At 41.3% G+C, this 20,452-nt stretch overlaps 1 protein-coding gene across 2 annotated transcripts; it reads left to right on the top strand.

The window, feature by feature from the left end:
* The first annotated feature begins 251 nt into the window (after positions 1 to 251).
* On the top strand, positions 252 to 18,550 carry LOC306941505 (uncharacterized protein). 2 transcript variants are annotated; one of them, XM_079527017.1, is made up of 8 exons: positions 252 to 561; positions 10,189 to 10,275; positions 10,566 to 10,706; positions 12,166 to 12,243; positions 12,525 to 12,659; positions 15,159 to 15,236; positions 15,521 to 15,607; positions 15,880 to 18,550. In XM_079527017.1, the coding sequence occupies exons 1-8, from the start codon at positions 375 to 377 to the stop codon at positions 17,616 to 17,618; spliced, it is 2,532 nt and encodes an 843-aa protein (XP_079383143.1). In that variant the 5' UTR covers positions 252 to 374; the 3' UTR covers positions 17,619 to 18,550. The 2 variants fall into 2 exon arrangements, with proteins under 2 accessions (XP_079383143.1, XP_079383144.1); XM_079527018.1 differs by lacking the exon at positions 15,880 to 18,550 and having other exon boundaries at positions 12,166 to 12,191; positions 15,521 to 15,601.
* The last annotated feature ends 1,902 nt before the right edge of the window (positions 18,551 to 20,452 follow it).

Consider the following 20,452-nt stretch of genomic DNA (forward strand, 5'->3'; position numbering starts at 1 on the left):
GGGCAAGAACTGTCCTCAAGACTGATAGATGGATGTATATAGGTATAGGCTATGTATGCATAGTAGATTGATATGATATTGAACGATGATATAAAAACAGTATCCATCTGACTATCATTCAGTGACAGTTACATATCCCCTCCACCAGGGGGCGAAAGGTATTCAAGCAACAGTGCCTGGGTGCATTATTGCGCATGCGTCACGCGCATGCGTGACGATCCGGAACCAACCCGGAACTTCTGGAAGTAGATCGTGTCGTTTTTTCCATAGATATATTTCCACAACAAAGAAACGTTAGGTTTTTTTCATGGTCGTGTGAACACAACGTGGTGGAAACCGTCTCCTAAAGGCTAAAGGAGGACAAAACGTGTCAAATGGAGTCTGTACGGCTGAAGATAAATGAACACATGACGTCGGTGGGAGAGGAGATTTTATATGTTTTAGAAAAACTTGATGTCCGAGTTTTTGTGTTGGAGCGTCTCACTGCGGCTGCACAGTTCATGTGCAACCTTTTCCAGAGAGAGATGGAGACTCTACACAACATCAAACTACACACTGCAGGTAATGTTGTTACACACACACACGCGCACACACACACACACAGTCAAACTGCAGGTAATGTTCCACAGACTAACACAACACATTGTATACAAGTATACAGTATTACACACACTGACACACAACATCAAACTACGCACTGCAGTCATGTGTGTTACACACACAACCAGGTGCATGGGGCCAGGAACCCTCCATGAGTAACACGGCAGCAATATTTGTGAACTGTTTATTGGAAACAAGTGTAATGCTTAATTGGGTCGTCCACTCACAGTTAACAGCCTTTGTATTGAGTTTGTGCTTGAAATGTACTGTAATTCTGCAAACGGTTAATACATTTTTCAATCAATCAACAAAAGAAGGTTAGCCAATGGAATAGGCTACAACCACTCTAACGCCAGGGCTCCACCGGACGCGTTGCGTCTCCGTCGCGTCGCGTCAAAAAACGCACCGGTTCAATTTTAATGCACGCGTCGCGTCTCCGTCAACGCGGGCTGTGTAGCCACCCTTCATTGATTAAAAAGGGAACATTCCCTGACGGTGACGGAGACGCGACGCTGACGCGCCCGGTGGAGCCCGGCCGTTAGGACTACAATCTGTACATATAGACTGCTAGACATACTGCACATGTGAACAGCTGCTACATTTTAACATAATAAATTGAGTTTACTGTAGGCAATGTGACATAGCTCTGTTTTGCTGTACCCCCTCCAGCTGTGTATATTTACCCTATTTTAAGCAGTTTTTAATATATTTTGATACTTGCTTTGCCAATGTAAACGTGTTTTCTCGTGCGAATAAAGCTCCTTTGAATTGAATTGAGTAATGTTGTGTTAACACGGGCAGATGAAACAATGCAGTCTACCATAAGTACCATTCATTGTTAATGGAAGCCAGCGACGTGACGTTGCAAAGAAGGAATGATGCATGTAGCTGCTCAAAATCAACTCACAACAAGTCTTTGCATTGTTTCATCTGCCAGTGTGAACGCACTATTAGGCATGGGCAATACGAGGTTAAGTTAAATTCAAATTATACATTTATTCAAATATAATTGAACTTTTAATCTTGTTTAAAGACGGAGTTCCGTGATTTTCTTCCACCCTAAAACATGATCATCAGGTATTATTATAATATAAGGAGGAAGAACTTTTTCAAAAAAGTGTACAGTATTTGTTAATGGTCTTTTTATGTGGACACGCCCACCAGTTCATTAAGTATGCATGAGTTTAACCTTAGCACCACCCACCTAATCCAGTCCCTCGGCCTCCTACTTTAAGACCACCCACCTGTCCTAGTCCCTCCCCCTCCTTACAAAAGGACTGCCCATGGCTCTGCCCAATTGTTTACAAAATGGCAGAGGGATGACAGATTGGTGAGATTCAGCCATATATGTTTGAGCCAGATTCCGTTCAGATGAAGGACAAGGAGGTAATGCCCTCTTCATTGGTGGGGGGCCATTATCTGTAATAGAGCGTCGCAGTCCCTCCCCCTTTCATGACGATGCCAGGCCCAGGAAATAATTCCCAATGCATTTTTCCCATAGACATTTAAAAAAGTATTTATTTAAAGACCTTTTAAGCGTCGTACAAAGCCAACTCGAGTTGTGACAAATCATGACAATAAACACAATATTTTGGACCAAACAAATAATTACAAAGAAGAAAAACAAGAATGAAAGTGTTGTAACCTACCGTTTTCTTCTTCTTTCTAATTATTTGTTTCGGCCCGAAAAATTGTGTTTGTTGTCATGATTTAATGAGGCTTAAAAGATCTTTAAATAAATACTTTTGAAATGGCTATGAGGAAAATGAACGGGGAATCATTTCCTGGTCCCTGGTAGGGGGCGGGACTGCGACGCTATATTGGGGTGGCCGTAGCCACTCCAACTGTTTTATTGGGGAATTGCACCTGGAGACCTACATTTGACAAATACTTTGTCATCACTTTATGATACTGGAAGAATAGATGTGTATATTGCAGAGATGGCTGCACACAAAATATTAAATAAATATATATGTATATATATATATATATATATATATATATATATATATATATATATATATACATACATACATAAATATAAGGTATGTATGCATGCATATATATATATATATATATATATATATATATATTTTTTTAAAGAATAAAGAGAGCCTACTGTTAGCTGTCCACTAGTCCAAATATTATTAAATTAAATTTCAGAATGGTAGACCTGAGGCCTACCATACCAGGCCTGAGGCCTAACATTGCATTGCACATCTATGCACGGAATGTCTATGTTCACAGGCTTCTGTGTGCGGCCTAGAGGGCATCTGAGCATGTGCAACACCATAGCTCTTAGGCCAAGGAAAAAAAAACATTGGTCTCCGATTTGCTGTCATTTTTGGGCTGAGTAGGTAGGGAATTTATTTTATTTATTTATTTTATTTTTCGTGGGAAGGATGGGTAGCAAGGATTTTTTTTTATTTTATTTTATTTTTTCCCCCATCGGCAATGATGGATAGGCTTCTTTTTTAATAACTTCAATATGTGCCTGAGTTACCATCTTTTAAATAATTCTAATTCTAAAGTACACTGTAGGCTACTTACAAAAGAGTGTCAGAACTAGAAAAAGTGCCCCTCGGGGCACAGGTCTCCACCAGGGCAGGTCAGGTTATGGCCTCCTGGTGGCGCTATAATAGGCCAATGTGAAAAGGGTGCCATTTCTTCATACGCCTTTGATGGCAATTGGATGATTTGAGGCATTTTGTTCCAAAAATGTGTTTTGCAAAAATCAACCTGTTGGTGGTGCTATAACAGGCCAATGTGAGCCTAGGAAGAAAATGTGTGAAAGATTTCACGTAAATTTCACGTAAATTGCACGCTGCGTTCATGATTTGAGGCTTTTATTCAAAACGGGGCAATCTTGCAAACTGTGAAAGCCAATTATAGCCAATTTATGGAATGTGAAATATCGGACAGATCCGACTTGCGCACATGACCATAGAGATACTGTGTAACGATTTGTGAGATTTTTGGACAGAATCTGGAGGACAAAAGTCGGCCTCCTGGTGGCGCTATAAAAGGCAGATGCGAAAAATAGAATGTCCACACACTGGTTGAATACTTAGTAATACTAAGTAATGCTGATGTTTAACAATAATTCAACTCTTGAGAGTGGAAAATGGAACCAAATGGACCCATAAGGGTCCACTTGGTTTCATTTTACACTCAAAGAGTTAAAGATCTACTGGTATAGGGGTTCATTTGGTTACCAACTCTCCATTATTTAGCTGGGGACCACCTGGAACCCCCTCAAGGACCACTGGTGGTTCCCGGACCACTGGTTGAGAACCACTGAATGAAAGGAATGATAGACAGTATGTAGAGCACAGGCTGGGGCTGACAGAGGAAAAACAATGGTCTGGACTCAGTGGACTGGTATTAGCAGAGGGGGTGAGAGAACTCCCTCAAGGACCACCTGGGTCACTGGTTCAGAACCACTGACTTGAACAGATCGTTTTTTTAGTTTGTAATACACCGTACAGGCGCGCGCACACACACACACACACACACACACACACACACACACACACACACACACACACACACACACACACACACACACACACACACACACACACACACACTCTCAGACCCCCCCCCCCTCACTCTCTCCCGCACGCACGTCAGTATGTTGTTAGCGTTAGCAGTCAACATTAGCATGAGTGTAGCTTCCAGCTTTCACAACTAACTGCTATCTTTGTCAAACAAAACTGTCGGAGCTTTTGTTTTTGACCAATGCCCACTTCAAAGATCATCTGATCTTACACGTGGAGCAAATTAATTAATAATGAGCTACTGACAGTGTTGGGTAAAAGACAACTAGCTCCGCGATGAGTAGACAGCCCTGCCTGCTTGCTGCACTGCTTCTGAATGATCAGAGCGGAGAGAGGGAGGGAGGCATGCACTCTTTCAAACTTCACCGTGCGTTGCGTTAATCGCGCGTCAATGAAATTGACGCCGTTAAAAGGAACTTTGACAGCCTTATACAAATGTAAAAAAAAGATCTTCAAGTAATAAAGCTGAAACATGATAATGTTTTGAAGCAGAGAGCTACTGACTATCTGGTTTGACTCGGTCGGATTTTGACTTTCTTTTTTTTTTTTTTTTTTACCAAATGCCAATAAAATAATTTGGGTCCCGCATATTTAATAGAGTCGGTCGGAAACCGGAGACCAATCTTTATTTTTGCTCGGCCTTACACCATGTGTCCTTTGGGAAATGGGCCAATGACTATCCATTACATCAGGGACATCATTCATTTGGAATCACTGCACACATTTTACTACAATGTGTGTGTATAGGGCCCAGCAAAATATCCCAAAAGGGGCGTAAACATTTGTCGCTTCCAGCCCGCATCCTTGTTGTGAGGCAAGTAGGACCCTAGGAGAGACACAGATCAATCACTTTGCTAGAGTGACATAACGAGCTTGTAAAGTTTAAACAGTGACTTTTCCATGCTATTACACTACTTTAATGGTGCAGATTTGCTCAGTTCATACTTGTGCCATAACAGAAGGACTTTAGAAGGAAGGATTTTATTGTCTGGACTATCAAACAATCAAGTGCCAAGCAAATGTGCACGGCTGACGGCGCACAGAACCGTGGATGCATAACAGCCAAGCACTGGTCATTTAATTAAGCCACATACACATTTATATAATCTATTAGGTTTCAAATAATGATTTTATTTATATATATTTATATATCACTATTAGTAAATTGTAATCCATCTACAAGACTAGTAGTGAGTGAGCTTGCAGATCAGCTATTTTCAATGAACGTGCAGATTATCAATCAATAAAAAAAACGCACCGGATGTAGAAGTAGGCCTATTATATATTGTTAAGTGTCCGTGAATCATAGCCTACCATGTGTTATCATAGGCAAATGAACAATCAACAGCAGCACTCAACTAGAAAAAAGTATTGACGCTTTTCTGTTTTGCACTAGTCTGTGGATGTGAATCAGCAGTTTGAGCACCCACCAGCAGATGTAAAATAAATAAACATGAGGCATGAAAGATTTCTGCAGATGTTTCGCTAAGCAATTACATGTATAATAGTTTGTTCCTTCAATAAGGTAGTCTACTGCTGCATCAGTTGTAGCCTTGAAAGTGGGGCAGAAGCTGTCAAAACCATCTTTCCATTCTGTGTGTGACTGCGTTCATAATAGCCCCGATTTTGCGGAGATAAAGCTCTCTTCCTAATAGCTGTACGTAAATGGTAAATGGTGCATTTATATAGCGCCTTTATCCAAGGCGCTTTACATAGATTGTGCATTACATTCACCCATTCACACACACACATTCATACACCGATGGCGACGGAAGCCATGCAAGGTACCAACCAGCACATCGGGAGCAATTTGGGGTTCAGTGTCTTGCCCAAGGACACTTCGACATGTAGACTGGAGGAGCCGGGATTCGAACCGCCGACCCATAGATCATTGGACGACCTGCTCTACCTCCTGAGCCACAGTCGTACATATGTTGAGCGCAGGGTTGGGAAGTAACCGATTACATGTAACGCCGTTATGTAATCCGTACAAAAAAAGGGTAACTGTAACGTCTTAGAGTACATTTTAAAATGTGTAATCTGGATTACAGTAACGGGCGTATAGTAACAGGGGTTACAGGCTTGATTACAATCTCCCCTTCCCCTCATCAATTTTACAAATAAGTAACACTCTCTATGACGAGACGTTGCTGGAAACTATTCCTTCAACCTGACATTTAACTTGGCTATTTATAATTTCCATATCCCCTTACTTGCAAAGGGAAATGTAAGCTACAGTATATTACAGTATACGCATAAAAGTAAAACATCCAACTATATGCTCATATTATGTGCATTCATTTAGAGCCATCTACACCATTGTCCTCCCTTGATAATACACTTCTGCCCAGTGCCCACACAGGCACAGATAATTTGTCTTTTATTATTATTATTATTATTGACAAACAGTTGCTTTATGTGATGTAGCCTACCCTAGCTGGCAGCTGCTAGCTCTGACCCTGTCTGAGATGTCTCGAGTTGGTCCCGCCCACGTCAGTAGGTTGTGTCGGTTTAATGTTGAATTATTACCATCTGGACATCATATGAAAAGTCTGAAGGCAGTCGCGGTAATCTGTGTGTCTGTTGTCCCGACGGGCTGAAAAAACACATCGACGGGCTGAAACAACCGTTTAAAACGTTTAGTTATTTGGCACACTGTGTTGAATTAACATGAAGGCTCGTCCACGATCAAACACAACTCTATGGTAAACGGCGATACACGTTCACAACCAGCACCGCCTGCGCACGTTAAATTCAACACAGAGCGGCATAACAACCTGATTAAAACGTTTTCTTCAACGCATCCATTCATTTATTCACGCCGCCGTAACAACAGACACACACAGGTTACTGCACCTACCGTTACATTTACCATACGATGTTCAGAAGTGATCTTAAAGAGAAGAGAAAATAAACAACAGACAAAGTGATACGACGTGCAGTCAAACCGATACTGTTCACCCGTGAGGTGCTGCCTGCTGCTTTCTGGGCATTAATGACGATCGATAAAGATAAAGAACACCCTCTCGTGTCAAAATAAAATGACTGACAGGCTGCTGTCGCCTTAGACCCTGAGCCTGGAGCCCAGGGCCTCCATAGTACTGAGCACCGGAGCGGCCAGTTAAGACTGCACTCTTTCATTGACAACATGACATGATATACTTTCAGATCAAACAGTTGAATTCTGGGTGGGGTTAAGATTTACATACAGATCAACACATGGCACAGAGATAGCAAGTGGTCTCTCGGAAACATCCAAAAGGTTCCTTGAGACAATAGAATGCAAAATTTCTCTTAAAGCCTCAAACACTACCCCCTGCAGGGTAGCCTCTGAGGTGATTGCTTCTCAGACTCCAGACTCTGTCTCCTTCTCACCCATGATGATTGACTTAGCACAGAAATGTAGTCGACCATTTGACATAGACATAGCCTATAGTTATTATGAATTATGGATACCACAATCCCCCCTTATGATACATCTACGAAATGTATCATAATAAAAAATACAATCCATATATATTCATAACTGTTGCACACCCCCCTTTGACCCCATCACATATGACCTACTAAACATTAGGAAAAACAACAAAGTCACACATTACAAAAAAGTACCCAAAATGGTTACAACTGGATTCAGATTACATGTTGTCGTTCTTCAAATGATTCCTCTTTACATCCACACAATTTCATCAATGTACACCTTGCATCACTTTTCAACACATTAAGACACTCATAATTCCCGCTGTCTGTAACTTCAAATCACTTTTAAAACGAATGACACATAACCTTATCGATCAATGATAGAAATGACTGCACTTTACACATACTGACATTAAATCACAACACAATTTCGTCTTAACCCCTTTGTTTCACTTTAAAAACACCCACTTTTTTGGAATAATTATTGACCTTCAATATTCTTAATAACTAAACACCCAGTTTAATATGATATTAAGAGTAAAACATAGCCGATAACATTCATTTTCAAATAAGTTTTTCGGACATGTTTGATAATTCATTTATATTTTGAAACTAATCCTTCCTTCGCTCGGTCTCGATGCCAGTACGCGGCGATCCCCCTCGTCAATGCCCGTTTTAGGTAGCCAGAGACTAGAGAGGGCATTTATGCTACCGGGTTACTTTCCTCACGTTTAAAGGCCAAAGTTTTCTCGATAATAACAAAAAAATCTTGCACGTCATGTGGCAACTAACTGCCTTTAGTTGACTCTATTATTGAACTAAATTTCACACGAGAAAAGAATAATTAGCTTCATTAATTCCAAGACGAATAAAGATCGATAAAGATAAAGAACACCCTCTCATGTCAAAATAAAATGACTGACAGGCTGCTGTCGCCTTAGACCCTGAGCCTGGAGCCCAGGGCCTCCATAGTACTGACCACCGGAGCGGCCAGTTAAGACTGCACTCTTTCATTGACAACATGACATGATATACTTTCAGATCAAACAGTTGAATTCTGGGTGGGGTTAAGATTTACATACAGATCAACACATGGCACAGAGATAGCAAGTGGTCTCTCGGAAACATCCACAAGGTTCCTTGAGACAATAGAATGCTAAATTTCTCTCACACCTTACCGAGCCTCTGTAGTGGCCGAAATGTAGTGGAACAATAAAACATGTTCAGAAATTTTGACAGGCATCTTTATTGTAGCCTCAACATTGGCAGTGTTGTAACTAACGCCCTTACATCACGTTACCTAACGGAACTACTTTTTGCAGTGCGTTACCCGCGTTATGGCGTTATTATGTCAACTTATGATCCACGTGAAACGTCTCCCCATGCAGCGCTGTGAGTCTTACAGGCGTCTGTGCTGACTGCTGAGAGAGCGCTCTCTGTGTTGTAACTTTCTAACTTGAACAAAGCACGTTGCAGAAGAGGTCATTGATTGGCTAACGTAGGGAAAGATTTCAGGGTAAGCCAATCAGAGACAGTCTGACAGAGTAGGGCGGGTCTTACTCGTATGGCTGTGGTAAACAGTGCTAAACACAGACACACAAACCCTTGTAACGCATACACAGAAAACGCCGGTTGAACGAACATTATTACCACACGCTACAATGGCAAATGCAGATGACAGCGAGATCGGCTGCTTTGTGGGTTGGCAATACAAGCATTATTTGAGTACTTGCGGGTAAAGGACGACAAAAACATCGAGGTGAAAATGCTAATATTGTGGCGGACAGAAAGTGTTGTCCACAGCCAAGAAGAGCAATGCAAATCTAAGAAAGCATCTTAAATCAATCCATGAGCTAGGCTGCCTCACATGGACCAACACCACCAAAACAGACAAAGATCGATTTTAAATCGCCATAGAGGCATGTCACCAAGAGTCAACTTGACAAAATAATTGCCAGGTATGTTGTTGAGGAAATGCTTCCCCTCTCAACGGTGGAGTCTGTTCCTTTCAGAGCACTGGTCAGCAAAATACCAGTGAAAGCAGGGAAAATGTGCAGAAATACATTTTCCAAATACCTGAACAGTGAATATTCTGAAATGGAAAATTAGCTCAAAAATACATTTGATGAATTAGAATATCTCTCTACCACTGCAGATATATGGACTCATTTTTTATTCATTTATTTTTTTCATATTGCAAATTTGCACAGCACCATTTGTTTTGAAAAAAGTAGTTCCGTTAGGTAACGTAACGTGATGTAAGGGCGTTAGTTACAACACTGCCAATGTGCAGAGTCCAGCCTGAAGGTGAAGAGGTTTTGGAGTGTTAAACAGGAACCTGAAAACCACCTGAAAATCAGTACGTTTCTCTGTCTCTCTGTCTGTCTGTCTGTCTTTTTTCTTTGTTTGTACGGCTACTAGGCATATCCAAACTGGAATGGAATTAGAATTTTTGCAGTAAATATCATATTTTATGAAAGAGATTTGGAAATGGAAAAAGTATTTACAGCTGAAGTTCGCCCAACTATTCAAAGCTAAACTCTGCATGAAATTATGTTCAAATTTCAAACTTTTAATGTTTTTCCCTCATTGTATCTTTCCCCCTTAGACTTCCTGCCCCTGCCTGTGTGTAAAGAGGAGGTTTCCCCTGAACACGAGGAGGAGAGGAGCTCCAGTCTGGTCCAGGATGAAAACAGTACGTTTCATGCTCTCTCTCTCTCTCTCTCTCTCTCTCTCTCACTCACTCACTCACTCACGCTCGCACACGCACACTTTTTGTCTTGTAAGGCTAACGGGCATATCTAAACTGAAATGTGTTGGTAAATTAGAATGTTTGCAGTAAATTAAATTTTTTTAAGAATGAGAATAAACTTATGGTTTGGAAGTGGAAAATTTGTTTTTGCAGCTGAAGTTCATCCAACTACCGGAGCTAAACACTGCATGAAATAATGTAAAGTTCAAACATTTAATGGTTTTCTCCTCTAGACTTCCTGCACCTGCCTGTGTGTAAAGAGGAGGTTTCCCCAGAACACGAGGAGAGGAGCTCCAGTCTGGTCCAGGAGGAACCACAACCTCCACACATTAAAGAGGAACAAGATGAGCTACTTCAAAGACCAGAGGAGGCTGGTGGGTCAATGATGACATTACTAGCAGTGAAAAGTGAAGATGAGGATGAAAACAGAGAGACAGAGGCTGTAGCCAGCACCTCAACTGAACACATTGAAACACAAGCTGGTGTAGAGGACTGTGGAACATCACAGCCAAACTAGTGGTGAAACGCATGAATACGCAAGCAAGCAAGTTAACAGACTCAACTTACGTGTGCTGCATTTAGGGTTAGGGAACGGTTATGCGATTAGTAATGGGGTGAGTCAGACGGGTCGGGCTCAAATTATTAGGCCCGATTAAAGCTCTAATGCAACCCACAACATTATTTGGCTTACAGCTTGACTCTGGAGGTTGAACTCACTCTCTACCCACTGTGCAGTTAGGCTGATGAGCGACATTTGACTCACGCTACTGCTCCAAATGTCGGTGGAGAAACTAGCCGTCGACATTTCACACAACAAGCTGTGTACGTGTTCTTTCACCAGACAGTGGCCTTGTGGTTAGAGTGTCCGCCCTGATACTGGGAGGTCGGGGGTTTGATCCCCGGCCGGGTCATACAAAAGACTGAATAAATGGGACCCAATGCCTCCCTGCTTGGCACTAAGCATCAATGCGTTGGATTGGGGGTCAAATCAACAAATGATTCCCGAGTGCGGCGCACGCTGCGGCACACCTATCCAAGAGATGGGTCAAATGCGGGGAACAAATTTCACTGCGGTAACATGTGTGACTAATCGTACGACTTTGACTTTGACAAGTGATGACATGTTTGTAAGGCCTTGTGTGCGTGTGTTGTGTTCGGTAGCCAAACCATGCTATAAATGAAAAATAAAGGCAAGTGGTGAAGCAATAATACATGCACTCTAAGACGCGGTAAATATGGGTTAAGATCATCTGTAGCCTTTGACGTCTTAGTGCGTATTTGTGAAACTGCATTGAAAAATGTAGTATGTGTAACTGGTGTAAATGAAAAGCCTGTTGGAGAAACGTTGAGTGAGTTGTCAGTAGCTGATTCCCCGCCATGATCTGATAGGGCTAGATTAATAGACTGCCTGTCAAATAGATGGTCAGATAATAATAATATAATATTAAATTTGGAAGCGGTTCAAAGACGTGGCAGGGAGAGAAACGGCAGAATGAATATCATTGAGCATGTCTGTGTGATGATGTAAACGGCATGTCAAGATACCTGTGATCCCAGCTTTAATGTAGTCCATTTGTTCTCCCAGAGTGTTGATTTCTTCCTTTGTCCGTTTTTCCTGCAGCTGTGTTAACCTTTCCACCACATGTTCAGTACAGTATGTTGCACTTGCTGCCTACTGATCGTTTCAACTCAAGTTCATGAAGAGGAGCTTGCAGCTCTTGCTGAGCTCTTCTGAATTCCCAAATGGTCCCTTGCATTGCCAACAGATTCTTGTTATTCATGTCACATCAAATTCCTTATTATAAAAGTCTTTATTCTATTCCTTCATTGCAGACCAGTGTGCAGAGTCCAGCCTGAAGGTGAAGAGGTTTTGGAGGGTTAAACAGGAACCCGAAAACCACCTGGACATCAGTACGTTTCATTCATGCACTCTCTCTCTTTCACTCACACACACACACACACACACACACACACACACAGGCTAACAGGCGCATCTTAACTTTAATGTGGTGGTCATTTCGAATGTTTGCAGTAAATTAAAAAAAAATAAGAATGAGAATAAACATGGTTTGCAAGTGGAAAATATATTTACAGCTGAAGTTCATCCAACTACCAGAGCTAAACACTGCATGAAATAATGTAAAGTTGAAACATTTAATGGTTTTCTCTCATTGTATATTTTCTTCCTCTAGACTTCCTGCATGTGTGTAAAGAGGAGATTTCCCCTGAACACGAGGAGAGGAGCTCCAGTCTGGTCCAGGAGGAACCACAACCTCCACACATTAAAGAGGAACAAGATGAGCTACTTCAAAGACCAGAGGAGGCTGGTGGGTCAATGATGACATTACTAGCAGTGAAAAGTGAAGATGAGGTTGAAAACAGAGAGACAGATGCTGTCGCCAGCACCTCAACTGAACACACTGAAACACAAGCTGATGTAGAGGACTGTGGAACATCACATCCATCTAGTGGTGAACACATGAAAACAAAAACTGATGTAGACGACTGGAACAGCACAACCAACCACAGATGACCAGCTCCTCTCTCCACACTGTTCTGAATCTGACGTCACTGAAGACAGTGATGACTGGGTGGAGACCAGGGAAGGTCAGTCGGTTGTAAAAGCACTGACTTTACGCAAGACACAAAATGTGGAAGAACAAACATTGTCTTCAAGCCACAAGCTGTCCCAGGACCTGACATCGTCAAAAAAACCTCACTCCATGAAGAATCACACAGGGAAGAAACATTTTAATTGTAAAGAGTGTGGCACAATGTTTAATCAAAAGGGGAAGCTGAAGAGGCACACAGTTGTTCATACAGGGGAAAAGTCCTTTGCTTGCAACGTTTGTGGTAAAGGCTTTGCTCGAAAGGGTAATCTGAAATCACACATGAGGACTCATACAGGGGAAAAGCCCTTTCATTGCAAAGTTTGTGGTAAAGGCTTTGGTCAAAGTGGTGAGCTGAAAACACACACAAGGACTCATACAGAGGAAAAGCCTTTTGCTTGCAAAGTTTGTGGTAAATGCTTTGGTCGAAATGATATTCTGAAAGCACACATGAGGACTCATACAGGGGAAAAGCCCTTTAATTGCAAAGTTTGTGTTAAAGGCTATTGTACAATGAGTCAGCTGAAAACACACATGAGGATACATACAGGGGAAAAGCCCTTTAATTGTAAAGTTTGCGGTAAAGGCTTTAGTCAAAGTGGTCAACTAAAAGTACACACGAGGACACATACAGGGGAAAAGCCCTTTGCTTGCACAGTTTGTGGTGAAGGCTATTGTACAATGAGTCAGATGAAAACACACATGAGGATACATACAGAGGAAAGCCCTTTAGTTGCAATGTTTGTGGTAAAGGCTTTAGTCTAAATCAGAATATGAAAACACACATGAGGACACATACAGAGGAAAAGCCCTTTGCTTGCACAATTTGTGGTAAAGGCTCTAGTACAATGAGTAATCTGAAATCACACATGAGGACCCATACAGGGGAAAAGCCCTTTAACTGCAAAGTTTGCGGTAAAGGCTTTAGTCAAAGTTGTTACCTGAAAACACACATGAGGACACATACAGGGGAAAAGCCCTTTAACTGCAAAGTTTGCGGTAAAGGCTTTAGTCAAAGTGGTGACCTGAAAACACACATGAGGACTCATACAGGGGAAAAGCCCTTTAACTGCAAAGTTTGCGGTAAAGGCTTTAGGCAAAGTGGTGACCTGAAAACACACATGAGGACTCATACAGGGGAAAAGCCCTTTGCTTTCACAGTTTGTGGTGAAGGCTATCATACAATGAGTAATCTGAAATCACACGAGGACCCATACAGGGGAATAGCCCTTTAGTTGCAACGACCAAACAAAAAACAAACACAAAAAAAGCTTCTCTCTAAATAATATTTTGAAAGACCACATGAGGACTCATACAAGCAGATAATCCTTTTAGCTGCATTTTGTTGCAAATGCTTTGGTAAAATGCGAAGATAATGAGCAACAAGAAGCATGCCTGTTTCAAATTAGCATTCTGAGTTGACACTATATCACACACAGACAGATGCATTATCGTTCATTCTAAAACGGTTAGTTCCAATACTTGATTCTGATTGGCTGGTTACCGTCACGTGACCGTTGTAAATGTCACCGATAATCCACACCTTCAATCACTTTGTATCATTCCCAGCTGATCCTGCAGCCTTGTAGCTGTACTGGGGAAGGGGAGCACTTGATTGCCTTACACACGCTGGCCGTGCGGGCGTGTAAGCACCACCCGCACTCATATGACTGTGAATGTGTGGCTCCAGGCAGCCCCATAAAGACATCAAGCGCTATTCTCCCATCACATAGTCTACTTGCCGAGCAAAACAAGGAAGTGTGTGGCTCGTTCTGGTGGCGCAAAGCATAGCTACTTTTGTGAATTTCATAGTTTAGAGGTTAATATTGCTATATGTTTGTAACCGTTTTAGAAAATCACTAAGCCACACGAGGTCCCAGCTTACCGTAGATTTTACCATGGCTGAGAGGGTAGACACCCTCTGCTATGCGTCGGATCTCACTACGCCTCTCAACCATGGTAAAATCCACGGTAACCTGAGACCTCTTGTGGTTTATTCCTATAATTGAATCCACATCATATGAATCACATGAATCAATAAAACAAACCTCTGACTGGACTTCTCTAAGGAATTCACTTAGGAAGAAATGTAAGAGGAAAAGTTAGGAACGTATTGGCGCATGAGGCCCAATGATCCCAGGTTTACAACACTGATGATGTTTCCGAGTTCATGCATCAGTAGATGTTTAATTTACTTATTCTATTCCTTCACTGCAGACCCGTGTGCAGAGTTCAGTCTGAAGGTGAAGAGGTTTTGGAGTGTTAAACAGGAACCTGAAAACCACCTGGACATCAGTACGTTTCATTCATTCTCTCTCTGTCTGTCTGTCTGTCTGTCTTGCGTGCACACATTATTTTTTCTTTGTTTGTACGGCTAATAGGCATATCCAAACTGGAATGGAATTATAATGTTTGCAGTAAATATCATATTTTATGAAAGAGATTGAAGTTATGGTTTGGAAATGGAAAATGTATTTACAGCTGAAGTTCGCCCAACTACCAAAGCTAAACTCTGCATGAAATTATGTTCAAATTTCAAATTTTTAATGTTTTTCCCTCATTGTATCTTTCCCCCTTAGACTTCCTGCCCCTGCCTGTGTGTAAAGAGGAGGTTTCCCCTGAACACGAGGAGGAGAGGAGCTCCAGTCTGGTCCAGGATGAAAACAGTACGTTTCATGCTCTCTCTCTTTCACTCACTCACTCACTCACGCTCGCACACGCACACTTTTTGTCTTGTAAGGCTAACGGGCATATCTAAACTGAAATGTGTTGGTAAATTGGAATGTGTGCAGTAAATTGATTTTTTTTAAGAATGAGAATAAACTTATGGTTTCGAAGTGGAAAATTTGTTTTTGCAGCTGAAGTTCATCCAACTACCGGAGCTAAACACTGCATGAAATAATGTAAAGTTCAAACATTTAATGGTTTTCTCCTCTAGACTTCCTGCACCTGCCTGTGTGTAAAGAGGAGGTTTCCCCAGAACACGAGGAGAGGAGCTCCAGTCTGGTCCAGGAGGAACCACAACCTCCACACATTAAAGAGGAACAAGATGAGCTACTTCAAAGACCAGAGGAGGCTGGTGGGTCAATGATGACATTACTAGCAGTGAAAAGTGAAGATGAGGATGAAAACAGAGAGACAGAGGCTGTAGCCAGCACCTCAACTGAACACATTGAAACACAAGCTGATGTAGAGGACTGTGGAACATCACATCCATCTAGTGGTGAACACATGAAAACACAAACTGATTTAGACGGCTGTGGAACACCACAACCAACCACAGATGACCAGTTCCTCTCTCCACACTGTTCTGAATCTGACGTCACTGAAGACAGTGATGACTGGGTGGAGACCAGGGAAGGTCAGTCGGTTGTAAAAGCACTGACTTTACGCAAGACACAAAATGTGGAAGAACAAACATTGTCTTCAAGCCACAAGCTGTCCCAGGACCTGACATCGTCAAAAAAAACTCACTCCATTGAGAATCACACAGGGAAGAAACATTTTAGTTGTAAAGAGTGTGGCAAAATGTTTAATCAAAAGGGACATCTGAAGACGCACACAGTTGTTCATACAGGGGAAAAGTCCTTTGCTTGCAAAGTTTGCGGTAAATTCTTTGGTCTAAATTATAATCTGAAAACACACATGATGACACATACAGGGGAAAAGCCCTTTAACTGCAAAGTTTGCGGTAAAGGCTTTAGTCGAAGTGGTGACCTGAAAACACACATGAGGACTCATACAGGGGAAAAGCCCTTTAACTGCAAAGTTTGCGGTAAAGGCTTTATTCAAAGTTGTTACCTGAAAACACACATGAGGACGCATACAGGGGAAAAGCCCTTTCATTGCAAAATTTGTGGTAAATGCTTTAGTCAAAGTGCTCAACTAAAAGTACACACGAGGACTCATACAGGGGAAAAGCCCTTTGCTTGCACAGTTTGTGGTGAAGGCTATTGTACAATGAGTCAGATGAAAACACACATGAGGACCCATACAGGGGAAAAGCCCTTTAACTGCAAAGTTTGCGGTAAAGGCTTTAGGCAAAGTGGTGACCTGAAAACACACATGAGGACTCATACAGGGGAAAAGCCCTTTGCTTGCACAGTTTGTGGTGAAGGCTATTGTACAATGAGTCAGATGAAAACACACATGAGGACCCATACAGGGGAAAAGCCCTTTAACTGCAAAGTTTGCGGTAAAGGCTTTAGTCGAAATGGTGACCTGAAAACACACATGAGGATACATACAGAGGAAAAGCCCTTTAGTTGCAATGTTTGTGGTAAAGACTTTAGTCTAAATCAGAATATGAAAACACACATGAGGACACATACAGAGGAAAAGCCCTTTGCTTGCACAATTTGTGGTAAAGGCTCTAGTACAATGAGTAATATGAAATCACACATGAGGACCCATACAGGGGAAAAGCCCTTTAACTGCAAAGTTTGCGGTAAAGGCTTTAGTCAAAGTGGTGACCTGAAAACACACATGAGGACTCATACAGGGGAAAAGCCCTTTAACTGCAAAGTTTGCGGTAAAGGCTTTAGGCAAAGTGGTGACCTGAAAACACACATGAGGACTCATACAGGGGAAAAGCCCTTTGCTTTCACAGTTTGTGGTGAAGGCTATCGTACAATGAGTAATCTGAAATCACACATGAGGACCCATACAGGGGAATAGCCCTTTAGTTGCAACGACCAAACAAAAAACAAACACAAAAAAAGCTTCTCTCTAAATAATATTTTGAAAGACCACATGAGGACTCATACAAGCAGATAATCATTTTAGCTGCATTTTGTTGCAAATGCTTTGGTAAAATGCACATGTGAAGATAATGAGCAACAAGAAGCATGCCCGTTTCAAATTAGCATTCTGAGTTGACACTATATCACACACAGACAGATGCATTATCGTTCATTCTAAAACGGTTAGTTCCAATACTTGATTCTGATTGGCTGGTTACCGTCACGTGACCGTTGTAAATTTCACCGATCATCCACACCTTCAATCACTTTGTATCATTCCCAGCTGATCCTGCAGCCTTGTAGCTGTACTGGGGAAGGGGAGCACTTGATTGCCTTACACACGCTGGCCGGGCGGGCGTGTAAGCACCACCCGCACTCATATGACTGTGAATGTGTGGCTCCAGGCAGCCCCATAAAGACATCAAGCGCTATTCTCCCATCACATAGTCTACTTGCCGAGCAAAACAAGGAAGTGTGTGGCTCGTTCTGGTGGCGCAAAGCATAGCTACTTTTGTGAATTTCATAGTTTAGAGGTTAATATTGCTATATGTTTGTAACCGTTTTAGAAAAGCACTAAGCCACACGAGGTCCTAGCTTACCGTGGATTTTACCATGGCTGAGAGGGTAGACACCCTCTGCTATGCGTCGGATCTCACTACGCCTCTCAACCATGGTAAAATCCACGGTAACCTGAGACCTCTTGTGGTTTATTCCTATAATTGAATCCACATATGAATCACATGAATGAATAAAACAAACCAAATTTCTGTTGATTATTGTGTGTGTGTGTGTGTGTGTGTGTGTTTATTTTTTTCCTTCAAGTCCATTATCTTGTTGGCATCACTTTGTTTACTACTTTAAATTCTACTTGCCATTTTGTTTTAGTTAAGTAGAAGTATTGTTTGTAAAGCCAAAGTTTGCTGTTATAGCTTTTTAAAATAAAGGTTTAACTGCTACACATCTTTTGTGTTATATATTATTTCATATTTAGTTGTTCCTCAGTATAATAGTTGCAATCCTTTTCTATGTCATTGAATATATTATTGTCCGGGTCTATGTGTTGTTCAAAGTCATATCTGTCGTATCTGTGTATTTAAATCAAATTAAATGTCTCCAGGTTCCAGTTATCTGGATTCTGGAGTCATTGTAATGGCTCATATTGCTTAGCTCATCATCAGACTTGTACGATTCCATTATTATATACTACAGTTGTACAGGTATGACTTACTTCATTTTGATGTACCAATAGCTGTGCCCATGATGATGATGATAATAATAATAATAATAATAATAATAATGCAACAATGATAACAACAACAATAATGATAGCAACAGTAGCAATAGTACAAGTGGTAATGCTGGTAGTAAGGGGTGGAGAGGACAAGGCCTTCATTATACATTTTTACTGCTTTAATTAGGTGCAACGGTTCAGTTACCCCAAGGTTCGGTTCGTACCTCGGTATGGGGGCCACGGTTTCGGTTATTTTTCGGTACATGTTTTGCATAAAAAGAACAAGAAATGTGACTTTCCAAAATTCTCTTTTATTTTGTTTATAAGCAAATTCAAGTTTTGAGAGCCTTGATAACTCTAATATGTATATAAAACACTTCAAATGTAAACATTTTAAACTGTTAAAGTGCCTCTGGATTAGACTATTGGTGGTATACACCACAGTAGCAGGGGTCATTGCCATGCTGGCTTGTGGTGGACATTGTCAAATATACACACAGGCATACAGAAGTACAGACAATCAGACTAACAAAATGAGCACACACACACACACACACACACACACACACACACACACACACACACACACACACACACACTACAGTAGTATAAAAGGAGGTAGATACATTTCAAATTAAAAGGTGCACTTTGGCAAAAAAAAACAAACAGCCTATTTTGAAAGTGCTTCAGTACTATAGACTCATTAGGCTTCAGGATTTAGGGAAAACATATTCAAATAAAAAATGGCCAGCAGCAAACAAAACAGCCTATTTTAAGTAAACAAGTACTTCAGTAGTAGTGTTAAATCAAGCTAGCGCATATGGCGTCAAATCAACAGCAGTCCTGAGCTAGCCGGAATACATTCTAAAAGAGGATGAACAAATTGACACAGAGAACAGATATGCCTTCACATGATCACGTGACCGGTCAGGTGATCAGGTCACATGCTCTCAATAAAGGTATAGATATAAATATACATACAGTGATATATATATATACAGGCAATTAATGATAAAGGTATAGATATAAATATACATACAGTGATATATATATACAGGCAATTAATGATCATACATTCCAACAAGTAGTATAATACAATTATATTTAATCATAAAATCACAAACAACAATAATACCTGCTGTTCATTCTCCAGGAACTCTGTGATGAGATCCCTGTAGAGTCAGTCACGGGATGGGTCATTTAAGGATGGCAGGGATTTAAACCTGGGGTCCAGGACTGTGGCCTTCTGGAGGTACTTTTGGAGATCAGGGTCATTGTACCTTTTGTTCATGTCTTGTTTAATCCCTGCTTTGGCATCTTTGGCGTTGAGAATCTTTTCTTTCAGAGGGACGATCATTGATACGGTGGGGTGTGTTTCACTGCTCTTGAGATTTGTCATAGTCTTGAGTGGTTTGAGTAGTTCAAAGAATTGTTCTCCAATTAGCTGCTCATCATCATTCAACATGGCCATGTCCTTTGTGACGTTCTTCTTCACAGTCCATTAATGTAGAGTAGATGGCAGGCTGCTGTTCAAGATA

This window comes from Electrona antarctica (genome assembly GCF_951216825.1).
Source record: "Electrona antarctica genome assembly, chromosome: 17".
Lineage (NCBI taxonomy): Eukaryota > Metazoa > Chordata > Actinopteri > Myctophiformes > Myctophidae > Electrona > Electrona antarctica.

What these genes read in the sequence shown, in the direction of transcription:
- LOC306941505 (XM_079527017.1), top strand. Translation starts at nt 375, where the DNA reads ATGGAGTCTGTACGGCTGAAGATAAATGAACACATGACGTCGGTGGGA. An exon ending in TCTGGTCCAGGATGAAAACA is followed by an intron (nt 10,276 to 10,565) that starts GTACGTTTCATG and finishes TTTCTCCTCTAG; the next exon opens with ACTTCCTGCACCTGCCTGTG. An exon ending in TCAAAGACCAGAGGAGGCTG is followed by an intron (nt 12,660 to 15,158) that starts GTGGGTCAATGA and finishes CCTTCACTGCAG; the next exon opens with ACCCGTGTGCAGAGTTCAGT.